Source organism: Dermatophagoides pteronyssinus, unplaced genomic scaffold, assembly GCF_027571235.1.
Source record: "Dermatophagoides pteronyssinus isolate colony J.1.1.1.1 unplaced genomic scaffold, Derpt_VIB-CSIC_2022.12 sq0024, whole genome shotgun sequence".
Classification (NCBI taxonomy): Eukaryota; Metazoa; Arthropoda; class Arachnida; order Sarcoptiformes; family Pyroglyphidae; genus Dermatophagoides; species Dermatophagoides pteronyssinus.
Genome location: NW_027461548.1, coordinates 512,251 through 527,886, shown reverse-complemented (window position 1 = coordinate 527,886; position 15,636 = coordinate 512,251). Strand labels below are relative to the sequence as shown.

The window sequence follows — 15,636 nt, the reverse complement described above, 5'->3', positions numbered from 1 at the left end:
ATTGAATATTGATTTAATGAATGAATGAAAAATCATCGTTTTCATCAACATTTACGAATTCATAATACACAATGATATCCTCCCTGTGTGTTTTAAATGGAGGGAAAAAAATTAGAGGCGAATCTTTAGATATTTTGTGGTTTTTTGGAAATAGACACCGCAAGCAGAAAACAAAAACCACATTTGTATAAACATACATATCCAACAGAGATAAAACGATAGATAAATAAACAAATTCAAGGTGTTTTTCGTTTAATAATAAAAGGATTTTTACCTTTTTCCTTCTTCTTCATTATAAACAGGATCCATTATTATTATTAACATCATCATATTCAGGATATTAATATTAATATCTTTTTAAATAATGTTTGTGCGAGGGGAAAAGAAAAAGGCTTTTGATGAATATTGAATAGAAATATTTCCAAAAACAGAAGAAACATTCCAGAAATTCATTGATTTTTGATTTTCCAGATTTAATTTCATTTTTTTTGTTTTTTGTTTCTTTCTGATCAATGTCAATCGCTGTTTGGAGGGAGAAAACAATCATCATCAATTATTATTGCATCGAAATTTTTTTTTCATTATTAAAAATTCTTATTTGAATTTAGTTTTTCTAATGATAAATTGAATTGATGAAGATGCCTAAAGGAGACAAAACAAAAAGATTTTTTTCATTTTATTAATTGAAATCATTCTGTATTCAAAAATGCCTGTGTGTGTGAGAGAGAGAGAGAGAGAGAGAGAGAGAGAGAGAGAGAGTTTGCTGTTGCTATGTTTCATTTGATTTCATTGTTTGTTTTTTTTCGTTGTTCACACTGATTGATTGATTGATTGATATTCATCATTATCATCATCCTCATTGTCTTTGTTCATTGTCATTGATTATTGCCACATCGTTGTGTGATGGTGGTGGACATTTCATTTCAAGTGGACCATAATTGTTTATATTTGCGCCAAACAAACAAAACAAATTTGAAACAAATGATAATCATGATGATGATGATGATGATGTTTGAATTTTGGTCGTGGCCAAACAAACATTGTAACATTAAAGGATAATTAATCATAAGTTAGTCAGTCAGTGAAAAAGAAAGACAAGGAGTCTATCAACATCATTATCATTTGTAAAAACTTAACAAACAAACAGAGAGACTTATCTATTTCGGTTTGTTCATTGAGGGCCATACACAAATAATTGGTCAAAAGAAACTATTTAAAAAAAGGGATTTTTTTACTTACTTACTTTCATTTTTTTACTTTCACTCAAATGAATTCATCATAAGCTGATGATTTTCTGACCGAATTTTTTTTTCTGGAAAATTTCCATCAATTTTTTCTGCTACAAACAAACGACATTCCCAAAAAAGTTTTCTCTTTCAATATTATTTTGTTTCTGTTTCCTATTTTGTTTTACAAATGAAGAAAGAAAAAAAATAGGAAAATTACTGCGGATAACGTTACTTGTTGAATGTAATATGATGTGATGTTGTTGGTGGTTGTGAACTTACAAATGAAAAAAAAGGTTTCCCATTTTGTCTTTATCATCATTACATCACATCACACATCACACATTCAATCCAATCAAATATCTTTACTTCGGGCGCCATATTTAAAGCCGATGTTTTCATTTTTTTTTCGGTGATTGATTTAGATTTTTCCTTTTTTCATTTTTGCTGTTATCACTGTGTTTGTTTCAGTGTGTGTGATTTATTTACTCAAAATTTACGAAGAAAAATCAAAATAAAACATTTTTTGTGAATGAAAATTTAAATTAATTTACTGTATGACACATCAATAATGATCCAGAGAAAAGATTTATTTGAAAAATTTGTTTCTGACATAGGAAAATAATAATGTGATTTTCAGCACGCTTTGGTGATTGATTTTTTGTGAAATTTTTTCGTTCGTAAATATTTTTTCGTTATTTGAGTATAACCAAAGCAAAACAAATTAATTATGTTGTTGTTGTTATTGACCAAATCGACGACGACGACAACAACGATGAAAACATCATTATCATCATCAGCGATTAAAGCAATTACAATAATTTTATTGGCTTTATTTTCATTGATCAAGGTAATAAATCAATCGATTAATCGATTCAATCATCATCATCATCATTTTCAAATTGATAATTTTCTTAATATGAATTTTAAATTATCATCATCATTATCATTATCATCAAAATTCACATTGTATCACTATTAATCATCTTTATTTTTTTTCCCTTTTTTTAACCCTTTTTTCTCACACTTTTATCATTAATGGTCATTAAATAAATTGTTTTCGGAACATCCCTTTAAAAAAAAATTATTACATCATTTATGACGGGTTGACGACATTTATATAATAATCATCATCATCATTTTGATCATCGATTAAATACATAAAGCATACAAATGCCGGTGCCTATGATCTACCAGCCGGTACATTAAAACAAACCGGATTATTAGGTAATCTTAAACGTACATTTAAATGTGAAGCTGAAGGTTATTTTGCTGATGTTGATAATGAGTAAGTTTACTTTATTGAAAAACAAAAAATCAATCAAATTTCAACATCATCACCAGATTTGATTGGTGAAGGTTTTTTTACCTTTTTTATCTTTATTTAACGATAATAATCCTTTCTTGAATTGTTTTTTTTTCTTGCTTCTTTTGTTTTTTCAACAACAAAACAAAACAAAAAAGTTGTAAAATCTATCATCAATGTAATTCGTTTAATTCGAAAAAAGGATCACCAAATGTAAGTAAAGAATAATGCATCAAGCATGTGTGAATCAAGTGTGAATTTTTTATTGATTTCTTCAAATGTTCACCTTTTTTGTTATTGATTGATTGATTGATCGATTGTTTGATAATCGGATTAATAATCAAATGTTTTTTTGTTTTTTGTGTTTCTCTCAATATAGACAAAATATGCACAAACAACAATGGCATGTGGTAAAGATCAAATATTTGATCAATCAAAATTTGCATGTAAAGATGAATCAGATGCAATACCATGTGAAGCATCATCAGATTTTTTCTATCTAAATGAACGTATTGGTGATAAAACGGCTGATTTTTTGACCGATGCTGATATTGAAAAAGCACAAGCCGCTAGACCAGAATATCGTGCTGCTGCTGCTGCTGCAAAACGACGTCGTTCACCATTGATGATGATGAATAAATCGAAAAAACGTCGACGACATCCACGATCGCATCATCCTCAACAACAACAACAACAACAACAACAGCCACAACAATTTTATCCGGTTATAAATGTTGATAATGATCTAGATTTTGCCGCAAGTAATGTCCATCCAAATAATAATTATCTTATCGATGACAAAGTTGTCATAACTAGTCCAAAATTATTAAAAATAACTAAATCCAAATCCAAATCTAAATCCAAAACTAAATCCAAATCAACAAAATCATCCAAATCTAAACATAATCGATTATTATCGAAAAAGAAAAAGGGAAAAAAATCTCAAATGAAAAAAAGAAATATTGTTGATAGCCTACAACAACAACAACAACAACAACCACCCAAACAACAACAACAACAACAACAAAAACCAGAAGTATCAAAAATATTTATTTACAAAATGAATAGATGATTATCATCATCATCCGAATCAATGTTGTTGTTGTTGTTGTTTTTCTTTCGCAAACAACAACAACAACAAAAACAAAAACAGCCGAAAAATTATCAAAAAAAAAAAAAATGTAAATGATGCTTAAACATTTCCTGATTCAATCAATTTTCTCTTTTACCTTTTCTCTTCGTTTTGCTATTCGCATATAAATTATTGATAAATTATTTTTCGTTCGTTTGTAAAACATTGCTTGTATCACACATTCAATCAATCAATGTTTGAAATGATTTAATTCACATCTTTTTTAAAAGGATTTTTCCTATTCAACTACTTGATCACGTGAAACAAACGAAAAACAAAAAAGACAAAACAAAACGGATTAAGACAACTTTAACACGAAACGAACCGAAAAATATCCAATCAAGAATGGATTTTTCCTTCGTTTGTATTGTCTTCACACATTATCGATTTTCTCACCTTTTTGGTTCCCCTCTTCCTACCTTTATTCATCCACGATTTTTTTCTTCTTCTTCTTTTGACATCTGTTGATCATCATCTTCTTCATCTTTATCATCATCATCATCATAATGTTATATAATTCATTTCGTAAACATTTTTATTAAATAATTTTGTTTTGTTTTTATTATTAATTATTTTGCTAAAAAATATTTCCCGGAATTAAATGTGCCAAAAAAAAACAAAAAAAAATGTCTGGAAAAAATAATAACAAAAGATTTCTGGAAACTTTCTCCTGTCCTATTATAATTTTAATAAAAAGATTTTTTCTATTTTCATTTGCAAATTATTTACTTATTTACTTATCTTGATAATTTTTTTGGCTAAATTTTGGATATTAATTTTCAAAGAATTTTTTTTCGTGACATCCATAAATTACGTTACCACACCATTCACAAACAAAAAACAACAACCACCATACCAGGTATAATATTGAAAGCGAAAAACAGGTTTTCCCATTTACCTCTTTCCGCAAACACTGATATTATCATTTCATTCAATTAATCGTCAACATCATTATCATCATCATTTCTAATTACTTGGTGGTCGTTTTTGTTGAAACGATGATGATGAAAAAGGATGCAAATCATTTTTCAATCGTCAGTTGTGGTTGGTTGTTGTTGTGGTTGTTGTTTTTTAATTAAATTATAATTAAAAATAATTAGTGGGATTAACAACAACTGTGAACAAAAAATTGGCGAAATTAAGAAAATCTACTACTGGACAACAACCGAAAAAAGAAATGATAAATTATCAAATTCGCATTACACTTAGGAGACTTTTGATCAAGGTTTTTTCGTTTGGTATTTTCTTTCCAAAAAAAATCATTGAACAAATATTTGATCAATCGATCAATCGAAGCGAAAATCTGAATCAAATCAAAAAATGTCTTTTTTGTTTCCCTCATTGGGAAAAACCCAACAGAATTGAAACATAATTCATTTTGGTTTTGACAACATTTTCGCTTCGCTTTCCAAAAATGAATTATGAAATCAAAAGAAAAAATTGAATGATTTTTCACACTTATCAAATGAAATCCATCCCGGTTTTTTTTCTCCTTTATTCTGTCAATCATCTTCATCATTTTGTTTGTTTGATAATTCAACTTGTTGAACATCACTTCATTCATTCACTTCATTCATTCATTCATTCATTCAATGAATAGATCATGCGTGATGATAATAATAATTAAGTTATATTACTTTTACTTCAAACTTCTCAAGAAAAAACGATGCAATATTCTTTATCAATGAAAAAAGAAAATTGACTGCCTGCAATGAATGAATGTTTCGTGTGGAAACAAAGCAAAGCAAAACAAAATGGACATATGTCGAATATTATGATAATATGATGAGGATGTAAACGAATGAAAGAAAGAAAGAAAGAAAGAAAGAAAGAAAAAATTATCATTAAATCAAATGAGATGCTAAACGTTCATCATTATCATCATATTTTGATTCCATCAAAAATAACCTCCAATATTTCTTTTTTTTCTCGATGATAATGATTGCAATATTGCCAAAGTAGAAAGTAAAGGGAATAAATCAACTGGTGTGGCTATTCTTACTTGTTTGATGAGGTTTCACGGCAAACAAACAAACAAACCAAATTTGAAAGAGAAAGTTTCTGTGAAAAATTAAATTTTGATGGTAGTAGTGGTGTTTACCATTCAATAATATAAAATTCATTAATCATCCATCCATTCATTCTGAAATTCATATTGAATTCGGTGCATCCTTTTTTTTCGTTCATTCATTTTGTTCATCATTGGCTGAACTGATTGGTCAACCCTTTTTTTTCGTCAACTGAATCGATCAAAACAAAAGAAAAATTGGTTTTTTTTCTTTGTTCTGCTTTTCTTTTGTTTATATACGTCGCATTAATCCAAGAAAATTGATGGTCAACTTTTCCGAATGAAAAATACCTTCTTTTTGTTTTCCAATGAAATTAATTTGAATTTTTGAAAATCTTTTTTGAATTTTAAATTATTATTTTATTTTTTAAATATCGAAAAACATCATCATGAGTAAAACTGAAGAAACAAGCTTTCATCATCATCATCCAGATGATAATAATAATCAAAAAGAAACTAATAATAATGATAAAATTAATGGTAAATTACCGGAAAAATCTAAATCACCACCTCCATCATCAACTGATAAAACAAATAAAGATGGATCATCGTCATCATCATCATTTAAACGTAAATGGAAACGTTTTATACGAACCCGACCACATTTATTCATAATATTCATTATAAGTGTAATTGGTTTTTGTTATCATTTTAATATTGCATTAAATCAATATTGGGATTATAAAACAACCGTATCATTTTCGAATGAAGATCCAAAAGATTATAAATTTCATTATCCAAGTGCAACAGTTTGTTTTCAGGATGTTGTACCATATTTTAAATTATTTGAAAAATATCCCGAATATGAAGAAAATGTTGAAAGAATTTATGATGAAATGAAACGTCGGAATAATAGTAATTTTTGGAATAATCCTGGTACAAAAAAATTAATCAATATTACCGGTGTTAATTTGGAAGGTTTGTATTTTGTTTGTTTGTTACTCAATGAAATTATCCTTAATTTTGAAAAACTAATTAACTGATTTTTGATTTTTGACCATTTTCATTCAACCCGTTCATTTAGCATTACATTTACATAAATATTTTGAAGAAAAAATATTTCGTCATGAAAAATTAATAGATATACTGGAAAAATATTCACATAGTGAACATGAAGAATGTTTATTAGATTCAAAACCAGCATCAAAATATGGTTATAAATTACATAATTGTGAAAATGTAACAAATATTATTGAAACAATAAATGGTGAATTTCGTTGTTTTACATATTTTTCACATTTTGATGTTAAATCAAATGAATCGGAAGAACATTTTGTTGATAATTTTATGACATCAATATTTATTAGTTCAAAAACATTTGAACGTCGTACAAATAAAGTTTAGTAAGTATAGTGAATTTTCGATTTTCTGAATTTCAATGTAATCAATCAATCAATTTGTTTTTTTCTCCCATTTTTCTGACAGCTACATAAGTCATGCACTGAATCATTCACGTACATCACATCCATTTGAAAAAGAATTACGTGCACGTATTGCATTACATCCATCCGATATGATACCTGTACCAGAATTTTATCCAACCATTTCATTATATCAATTTTCACGTTTTTATGTTATAAATTTTCAAAAAACAATATCCTATCTATTGGAAAAACCATATCAAACTAATTGTTTTAAATATGATTTAGGTAAAATGTTTCAAATTTTAACCCTTACTTAAAAAACAAACCAATCAAGTTAACATTATTTTTTTTAATCCATTAAAGGTAATCGTGAAGCATTACAATCACATGATGATTGTTTTACAAAATGTGTTATGAATAAATATCGTGAAAAATGTAAATGTTTACCACGTAGTGGTCTATTATATCGTCGTTCATTATTAACGGATGAAGATTATTTTTGTCCAGTTATAAATAAATGTCAATTTACAAATTATCGTACAGAATGTTCAAATGAATGTCAACCAGATTGTGTAGAGGAAAAATATGAATTTGAAAAATTTGTTGATATACCATTTTATCAGCATAAAAATCGTACCGGTATACAGATTAGTCGTAAACCTGTTTTCGATAAAGTTTATAGACATTCACCTGCAATGACATTTATTCAATTAATTTGTGATTTTGGTGGTCTAGGTGGATTATGGTTAGGTTTTTCTGTCATTACAATTACATCGGCTATTATATCATTGATAACAAAACCATTGGAAAAAATTGTTGTTGTTAAAAGTGGTTGATTCAATTCAATTCAATTCAATTCATTCATTAAGAAAATACCGATAATCGATTTGAAAAATATCTGTCTGTGATCGACCAGAAGAAAAAAAATCAACGATCAACACTGAAACACCAATCAATTCATCACTTTCATTCAACTTTCATTCATTTTTTTCCATTTTTTTTCATATTTTTCGATCCATTATTGACATTAATAAAATTTAAAATTTCATTGAAAAAAATTTGATAAATGTTTTGATTTTTTTTTCATAGTTTTTTAGTTGGTTATTCATAACATTATTCATAATTGTTTTTTTTCTTCTTCTTGTTCTGTATTTTTAAATCATGTGAATGTACCGAAATCAATGGTTTTACCATGGCAATTTTTCTGGTTTTTGGGGGCCAGGAAAAACAAACATTATCAATCGATTTTTGTACAAAAATAAAAACAGATTTCATAATTCTCTTTTCGCAAGTTTTCCTCATCATACATAAGAATTTTTCCTTTTTCTTTTGTTCGTTGTTATTGTAAATCAAAACTAAAACACACAAAATGGACAATATTCGTTCGTTAATTACAACAATCATATCAAGTATGATTGATAAATGTTTTAAATGGAAAATTTTTCAATGGAAATTTCAAAAAATTTCCATTGAAATTAATGAATTTTTTGAATGTTTTAAATTTTATATAATACGTTTAGAATATTCATTGAATGATTATGAAAATCATCGAATATCAATGAATATTCATACATATTGGCGTGCAATTTGGATAACAACAATATGCTGGATTAATATTATCGGTATTATACGTGTAGTGATTTGCCCGAATACAATCGAATTGAATGCAATTCGATCATTGGAATCGAAATTTCATCTAAAAAGAATGAATCTTATCTTATCACATTTGATTATTGCTTATTTATTATTAGATTATTTATGGTTAATATTATTTCGTAATATTATCGGGTATCGTTTTGATGCAAATAAACTTTTCATCAAATATATTCAATATGATGATGAACAATTAGAACGAAAATATTATAATTATTTAAAAAAATTTATATCCATTGGTAATCTTGCATCAAAATTATTAAATTTAATCATATTCATTTCGGTATTTGATTTTAATATTTTGATTATTTATCGTATACATTTATATTATCAAAATAATGAAATAACATTATTTGAAATGATAACGTTTATAATAATATTTTCAAATATACTTTATCGTATGGAATATTTAGTTGGACAATTATTTGGTGCAATGAAACATTTACTGTATTTTATTGAATTATTAAAAATTCAAATGAAACAAATGTTTAAACAATTACAATCAACATTAAAACGTTGTCGTTTTTTATTATCATCAACAAATAATCAAAAATTATTTTGGCAAATTTTTCATACAAATTATTTACAATTATATAATGAATTATCAATAATCAATAAAACAGTACGAAATATATTCTTAATTATTGAAATCATTTCAAAATCGGCTATAATATTTTGTAGTTTATTTTTAAGTAAACAAAATGAAATTAATATTTACATTATAATTGTTGTTTTGTTTATAATATCACCATTTATCTATACAAATGGCATCTATTCTCGAGTGGCATTATTTCCAAAAATCAATCAACAATGTTGTAATGTTTTAATGAATTGGCTATCGAGACAGCAACAATTTCAAATTACAAACAGTAATAATCAAAAATTTATTCTATCACGTTTATTATTAAGAGATACGATTAAGACAAATCTTTTCGTACAAACAATGACCGAAAATCAATTTGGTATTAGTTGTGGACAAATATTTTTTATAACAAAATTCAAATATGTTGAATTATTTATATTGAATTTTATAATGATTATTTTATTTTATAAAAAAATGTTTACTTCAATCAATCAATTTTAATTAAAAAAACATTCATTCATGTCAGATTGAAGAAAAAGTAAAAAAAAATAAAAACGTGTTTTTTTATGGTTAATTTGTAAACATTTTCAATCTCATCTTGTAGAACCCTTTGTGTTTAGATATTTAGCGCTTGGGGTAATTCAAAAAAAATTTCCATGTAAAAAAAAGATTCAAACTGAAACATTGAAATCACCAAAATGGATCTTAACAAAAACAAAAAAAATTCTTGTTTGGTGCAGTAAAAGACTGCTTTTTTTTGTTGTTTTGTTTGAATGATCAATAAAATGATGGTTTGTTTATATTCACTTGACCATTGGTTTTCTTTTTGTTTACATGATGTTTGACATGATTGAAATTTTTTTTGAATTTCTTTGTTCGGGCTATTTGTATGTGACATATGTTTTGTGTTAGCAGTTTTAGCGCGCTTTCTATGTTTTAGTTGTATTTTCTGTTTACGATTTTGGTTCGTTTCTAAATTGATTTTTTTGCTACAAATGTTGGTGTCATCAATGTCAATCGATCATTTGCATATCATCGTTCGGCATTTGAACTTGTTTCTTTCGTGTTTGAAATATTCATCATTTCGAAATTATTTTTTTAACATTAAAAAATAAACAAATCCAATTAGATTTCTAAAAAATGAATTCTTCATCAACAACAACACCTGTTAATATTGATAATAATGGAGAAAAAAATGCCCTATCGATAATAATATCACGATTAGATCGAATGGAAAAGATGCTTTTTGAATTGAAAGATTCTGTAAAAATCAATAAAATCACCGAACAGCATCATCATCAACACTATCCATCTGATTTGATTGAAATCCAAACAAATCAGCAAATCAATAATGATAATTTGGAGCAACAACAACAACAAATGGATTTGTCATCGAATAGTACTTCGTTGCCCGATGATAATGAGGATGATGAAGAAGAATATTTCACCAGTGTAGAATCAAATAATGAATCATCAAAACAAACATGTTCGACAAAAATTACAACAAATAATGATGATGATGAAGATTCGTATGATAATCATCAATCGAATGCGAAAAATACATCATTGTTGAATAAAAATAACGATTCTTCGAATATGACAATCGATATTAGTGATGATGATGATATTATTGATGTTGTGAATGTTGATGCTGATAATGTTGATGAATGTTTGCCTGATCGATATCAACGCATACATTCATGTGATAAACGATACAAATGTGATCACTGTGGATATGCGACTGAATACAAAAGCAATTTAAAAAGGCATATTCGTATATATACAGGTGATAAACCATACAAATGTGATCACTGTAAATATGCAACAACACAAAAATGTGCTTTGCAAACACATATTCGTATACATACTGGTGCAAAACCATTCAAATGTGATCACTGTCCATTTGCAACTAAATACAAAGGCAATTTAAACAACCATATTCGTATACATACAGGTGATAAAAGATACAAATGTGATCAATGTCCTTATGCAACAGCAAAACAATGTAATTTACAATCACATATTCGTATACATAAAGGTGATAAAAGATACAAATGTGATAATTGTCAATATGCAACTGTAGACAAATCTAATTTAAAAAGTCATAAACGTCGTAAACATCCTTCATGTGATAATTAATATATGTTTAACATACCATTTTGCAACACATCCTTACATATTACCCTCAAAAAATAGCAATACACAACACAATATCCTCAACAAAAAACACATGTAAATTCATCATCATATCCAAATAATTTTACTTTCAAAACTTTTATTTTATTTTTATTTTGTAATTTGATTTTTATCTTTGAATTTTTATTTTATTAAAAAAAAATTTGAAATTTCAAAAAAAACGCGCGAAAATTTATCTCATTAATGGTTGTTAATAAAAATTTTCAATTTTTCTGATGAATTTTGTTTTCAATTTTAATTTAATCTGGACATTATTTTAGCCATAAAATACACGAACCGAAACGAATTCTTTTCGTTCTTTACATGTTACAAATTTTTCAATTATACGCATGATCAAGAGCGATAAATCAGATTTTTTTTTGGTACACTCTTTTTGTTTGACTGTATGGACAGGGATTTTTGGTATTGAACGGTGTTTGTTGAGAGTTGAAACAGTTAATACAAGAATGTGATAAGCATAAAACTTTCTCTTTTTGTTGTTGTTGTTTTTGCTAATCTTATGTTTTGATAACGTATATTTTTTTTGGTTTTGTTTTATTGTTCTTGATGATCACTTTTATGGCATTTGACATGTATTCTTTTGATCATGCGCATTATTCAATTCTTAACAATTGCTAACAAAAGGGTTTATGATTGTTGAGTGTTGTTGGTGTCATCAATGTCAATCAATCATTTAACTGTCATTGTTTAGTGTTTGTACTATTTCGACTAGTGTTTGTACGTGTTTCTTTTTGTGTATAATAAAAATCATCATTTCGAAATTATTATTTTTTTCAACTTTTTAAAAGAATCAAATCCAATTAGATTAAAATGGGTTCTTCATCATCAACATTATCACCTATTGATAATAATCAATTCGATCAGGAAAAAATTACGTCAACATTATCAATGATATCATCACGATTAGATCGAATGGAAACGATGCTTTTTGAATTGAAGGATTCTGTAAAGATCAATAAAATCACCGAACATCATTATCATCATCAACATCCTTCATCTGATTTGATTGAAATCCAAACAAATCAGCAAATCAATAATGATAATTTGGAGCAACAACAACAACAAATGGATTTGTCATCGAATATTACTTCGTTGCCCGATGATGATGATGATGATGAAGAAGAATATTTCACCAATGTAGAATCAAATGATGAATCATCAAAACAAACATGTTCGACAAAAATTACAACAAATAATGATGATGATGAAGATTCGAATGATAATCATCAATCAAATGTGGAAAATACATCATTGCTGAATAAAGATTTAGATTCTTCGAATATAATAATCGAAACTAATGGCAATATTGGTAATGATGATGATGATACTGTTGATGATTGTTTGCCTGATCGACATCAACGCATACATTCATGTGATAAACGATTCAAATGTGATCACTGTCCATTTGCAACTGAATACAAATCTTCTTTAGAAAGACACATTCGTATGCATAAAGGTGATAAAAGATACAAATGTGATCAATGTTCATATGAAACTTCATTCAAATATGCTTTACAAATACATACTCGTATACATACAGGTGATAAACCATACAAATGTCAACAATGTGAATATTCAACAGTACACAAATATTCTTTACAAATACATACTCGTATACATTCAGGTGACAAACCATACAAATGTGATCATTGTACATATTCAACAACACAACAATGTAATTTAAAAGGTCATAAACGTCGTAAACATTCTCTCATGTGATATATGTAATATATGTTTATAACAATATCATTTCATGACACATCCTTACACATTTACCCCCCCCCCAAAAAAATAGCAATACACAACACAATATCTAAATAATTTTGCTAATAACTTTTATTATTTTTATTTTGTAATTTGTCTTTTTCTTTGAATTTTTATTTTATAACAAAAACACACACACACAAAAATGTATCAACAAAAAAAATCATGTAAATACCAGACAAAAATTCTCATCAATAAAATTGACTTTTTTATCCATTTATTTTTCAATTTGTTTCCAATATTGCTGAGTAATGTTGTAGGGAATTGTAATTTACAAAGTATTCGATTATTTGATTAGAATATTGCGGCCAAATTACCAAAGAAAAAAACAGGTGAAAAAAATATCAGTGAACCTTAGCCAAATGATAAAAGTTCACTTATATTTTTGTAATTATAAAAAATTCAAAATTATAATTTAAATGATGATTTTATCGCCATCTATCGTCTGTTTATATGATGTTTTATTATATTTTTTAAATTTTTTAATTTTTACGTTTTTAATTCGTAATTAGATAAATATTGGAAAATTGGACAATAACATCAATGTGAATCAGATGCGTTTATATGTGTGTTGTTTGTTTATTGGATGATGCAATTTGTTTTTTCATCTTTGGAATAAGAAAAGAGGTTGGTTTGTGTTTAAGTGTGTATAGTAAATAGATTTTTTTTGTTTGAAAATTTATTTTTTAAATTTAATATTTCCAGTCAAACCTGGTGCAGCTAAAAATTTTTGATGATGACCAAGTGTAGCAAAACCAGAATTTGGTGCAAGAAAACCAGTAAATTGTGCTGGACCAGCAGCAACTAAAGTTGGTGCAGCAGCAGCAGCTAATGCTGGACCAGTTGCAAATGTTTGACCAGTTGTGAAAGCTGGACCAGCAATTAGAAAAGCTGGACCAGTTGCAAGAGCTGGACCAGTGGCAATAGTAGCGGCAGCTGGAGCTGCAGCAACTGTAGCAACTGGAGCAGCCGCAACAGTAGTAACAGGTGCGGCAGCAACAGTAGCAACAGGTGCAGCAGCAACAGTAGCAACTGGAGCAGCGGCAACAGGTGTGGCAGCAACAGTAGCGACCGGAGCAGCTACAACAGTAGCAACCTGTGTAGCTTGTTGTCGTCCACGAGCAATCAAAGTTTGAACTTCTTCTTGAACTGGTTGAATTTCCTGTTGAATTCTTCGCATTGGAACAATAACTTCACGAACTTCTTGTAAGATTGGTTTATGAACAGTATGTCTTAATACATGTGGTTCATCTTGACTAGCTGTTTCTTGTACCTGTAATTAATTAAATTTTTGTATTTAAAAAAATATTTAATAATAAAAATATTCAAATTATACTTACACTACCACCTTGATTAAGATGATTTTGTTCAACACTAAGTTGTGATGATGCAGATCGGAATACCATACTAACTGGAATAACATTAGCACCAATATCAATACTAATTGGTGTTATTTGACGTGATGTTGGAACATCATAATATTGAATATTATGTCGTGATTGAATTGCAGCTGAAACAATAGCTGGACCCGATGTACCATAAGAAGCAACTGGAGCAGCATTAGCAAAAAAAGCTGGTGCAGCAGCAGCAGCAGTAAAAGCTGGAGCTGGAGCAGCAAGAATTGGACCGGCAGCAGCTGCAAAAGTTGGAGCTGCTGCAAAAGCTGGTGCAGCAGCAACAAAAGCTGGAGCAGCAGCTGCAAAAGCGGGACGGGCAGCTACCGCAAAAGCAGGACGGGCAGCAATTGCTAAAGCAGGACGAGCAGCAACCAAAGATGGACCGGCAACAGCATAAGATGGTCGAGATGCTAAAGCAGCCCCATAACCGCTAATTGTTTTACGACCACCATAATTATCAGCAATTGTAACCGAAACTAAAACGGAAATTATTAAAATTTGCTACAAGAAAAAAAAGAAAAAAAAAAATTTCGTAAATCAAACACTTGTTTTACATAGAAAAATCAACATACTTTGAACATTTTTTTTTCACAATTTTGAATCAAAAAAACAAAGAAAAAGATCAGATCTTGGAATTGCTGCTGCTTGTTGATTTTCGTTTGATTCGAATATCGATCATTCAAATTACTTTTATATTGAACAGAATTTTAGGACAGTTTTCTCATTCCTTTTTCTTCCAAAATAATGATGATGATGATGAGAAATACAACAAACAACAGACAATCAACAAGGACATTGAAGAAAGAAGAAACAGAAGAAATTTGGAAAACGATCCAATTTTTTCAATTTTTTAATTAAAATTGATAAACATCTTTCCCATAATTGATATGAATGATTAAGGGATTTAAATGTAAATGTTCCATGAAACATTTGAATGTTTTTTTTTG

The 15,636-nt window shown here is 28.0% G+C and overlaps 5 protein-coding genes across 5 annotated transcripts; 4 read left to right on the top strand and 1 right to left on the bottom strand.

Moving 5' to 3' along the window:
• Window positions 1-1,455: 1,455 nt before the first annotated feature.
• On the top strand, window positions 1,456-3,932 carry LOC113796555 (uncharacterized). The gene is made up of 4 exons (XM_027346852.2): window positions 1,456-2,076; window positions 2,393-2,514; window positions 2,691-2,745; window positions 2,912-3,932. The coding sequence occupies exons 1-4, from the start codon at window positions 1,957-1,959 to the stop codon at window positions 3,602-3,604; spliced, it is 990 nt and encodes a 329-aa protein (XP_027202653.2). The 5' UTR covers window positions 1,456-1,956; the 3' UTR covers window positions 3,605-3,932.
• Window positions 3,933-5,840: 1,908 nt separating this feature from the next.
• LOC113796554 (uncharacterized) lies at window positions 5,841-8,154 on the top strand. Its single transcript, XM_027346851.2, has 4 exons — window positions 5,841-6,650; window positions 6,757-7,075; window positions 7,158-7,381; window positions 7,460-8,154. The coding sequence occupies exons 1-4, from the start codon at window positions 6,122-6,124 to the stop codon at window positions 7,930-7,932; spliced, it is 1,545 nt and encodes a 514-aa protein (XP_027202652.2). The 5' UTR covers window positions 5,841-6,121; the 3' UTR covers window positions 7,933-8,154.
• A 2,062-nt stretch (window positions 8,155-10,216) lies between these two features.
• On the top strand, window positions 10,217-11,569 carry LOC142645802 (uncharacterized). The gene has a single exon (XM_075823121.1). The coding sequence runs from the start codon at window positions 10,473-10,475 to the stop codon at window positions 11,469-11,471; it is 999 nt and encodes a 332-aa protein (XP_075679236.1). The 5' UTR covers window positions 10,217-10,472; the 3' UTR covers window positions 11,472-11,569.
• A 509-nt stretch (window positions 11,570-12,078) lies between these two features.
• LOC113796551 (uncharacterized) lies at window positions 12,079-13,309 on the top strand. Its single transcript, XM_075823122.1, has one exon. The coding sequence runs from the start codon at window positions 12,339-12,341 to the stop codon at window positions 13,245-13,247; it is 909 nt and encodes a 302-aa protein (XP_075679237.1). The 5' UTR covers window positions 12,079-12,338; the 3' UTR covers window positions 13,248-13,309.
• Window positions 13,310-13,736: 427 nt separating this feature from the next.
• LOC113796571 (uncharacterized) lies at window positions 13,737-15,390 on the bottom strand. Its single transcript, XM_027346871.2, has 3 exons — window positions 15,262-15,390; window positions 14,633-15,190; window positions 13,737-14,565 (listed from the first exon to the last, which is right to left on the bottom strand). Exons 1-3 carry the CDS (start codon window positions 15,268-15,270, stop codon window positions 13,972-13,974), a joined length of 1,161 nt encoding a protein of 386 aa, XP_027202672.2. The 5' UTR covers window positions 15,271-15,390; the 3' UTR covers window positions 13,737-13,971.
• Window positions 15,391-15,636: the final 246 nt, after the last annotated feature.

What these genes read in the sequence shown, in the direction of transcription:
- LOC113796555 (XM_027346852.2), top strand. Translation starts at nt 1,957, where the DNA reads ATGTTGTTGTTGTTATTGACCAAATCGACGACGACGACAACAACGATG. An exon ending in CTTTATTTTCATTGATCAAG is followed by an intron (nt 2,077 to 2,392) that starts GTAATAAATCAA and finishes AAATACATAAAG; the next exon opens with CATACAAATGCCGGTGCCTA. An exon ending in CGAAAAAAGGATCACCAAAT is followed by an intron (nt 2,746 to 2,911) that starts GTAAGTAAAGAA and finishes CTCTCAATATAG; the next exon opens with ACAAAATATGCACAAACAAC.
- LOC113796554 (XM_027346851.2), top strand. Translation starts at nt 6,122, where the DNA reads ATGAGTAAAACTGAAGAAACAAGCTTTCATCATCATCATCCAGATGAT. An exon ending in TACCGGTGTTAATTTGGAAG is followed by an intron (nt 6,651 to 6,756) that starts GTTTGTATTTTG and finishes CCGTTCATTTAG; the next exon opens with CATTACATTTACATAAATAT. An exon ending in TTGTTTTAAATATGATTTAG is followed by an intron (nt 7,382 to 7,459) that starts GTAAAATGTTTC and finishes AATCCATTAAAG; the next exon opens with GTAATCGTGAAGCATTACAA.
- LOC142645802 (XM_075823121.1), top strand. Translation starts at nt 10,473, where the DNA reads ATGAATTCTTCATCAACAACAACACCTGTTAATATTGATAATAATGGA.
- LOC113796551 (XM_075823122.1), top strand. Translation starts at nt 12,339, where the DNA reads ATGGGTTCTTCATCATCAACATTATCACCTATTGATAATAATCAATTC.
- LOC113796571 (XM_027346871.2), bottom strand. An exon ending in ATCTTAATCAAGGTGGTAGT is followed by an intron (nt 14,566 to 14,632) that starts GTAAGTATAATT and finishes AATTAATTACAG; the next exon opens with GTACAAGAAACAGCTAGTCA.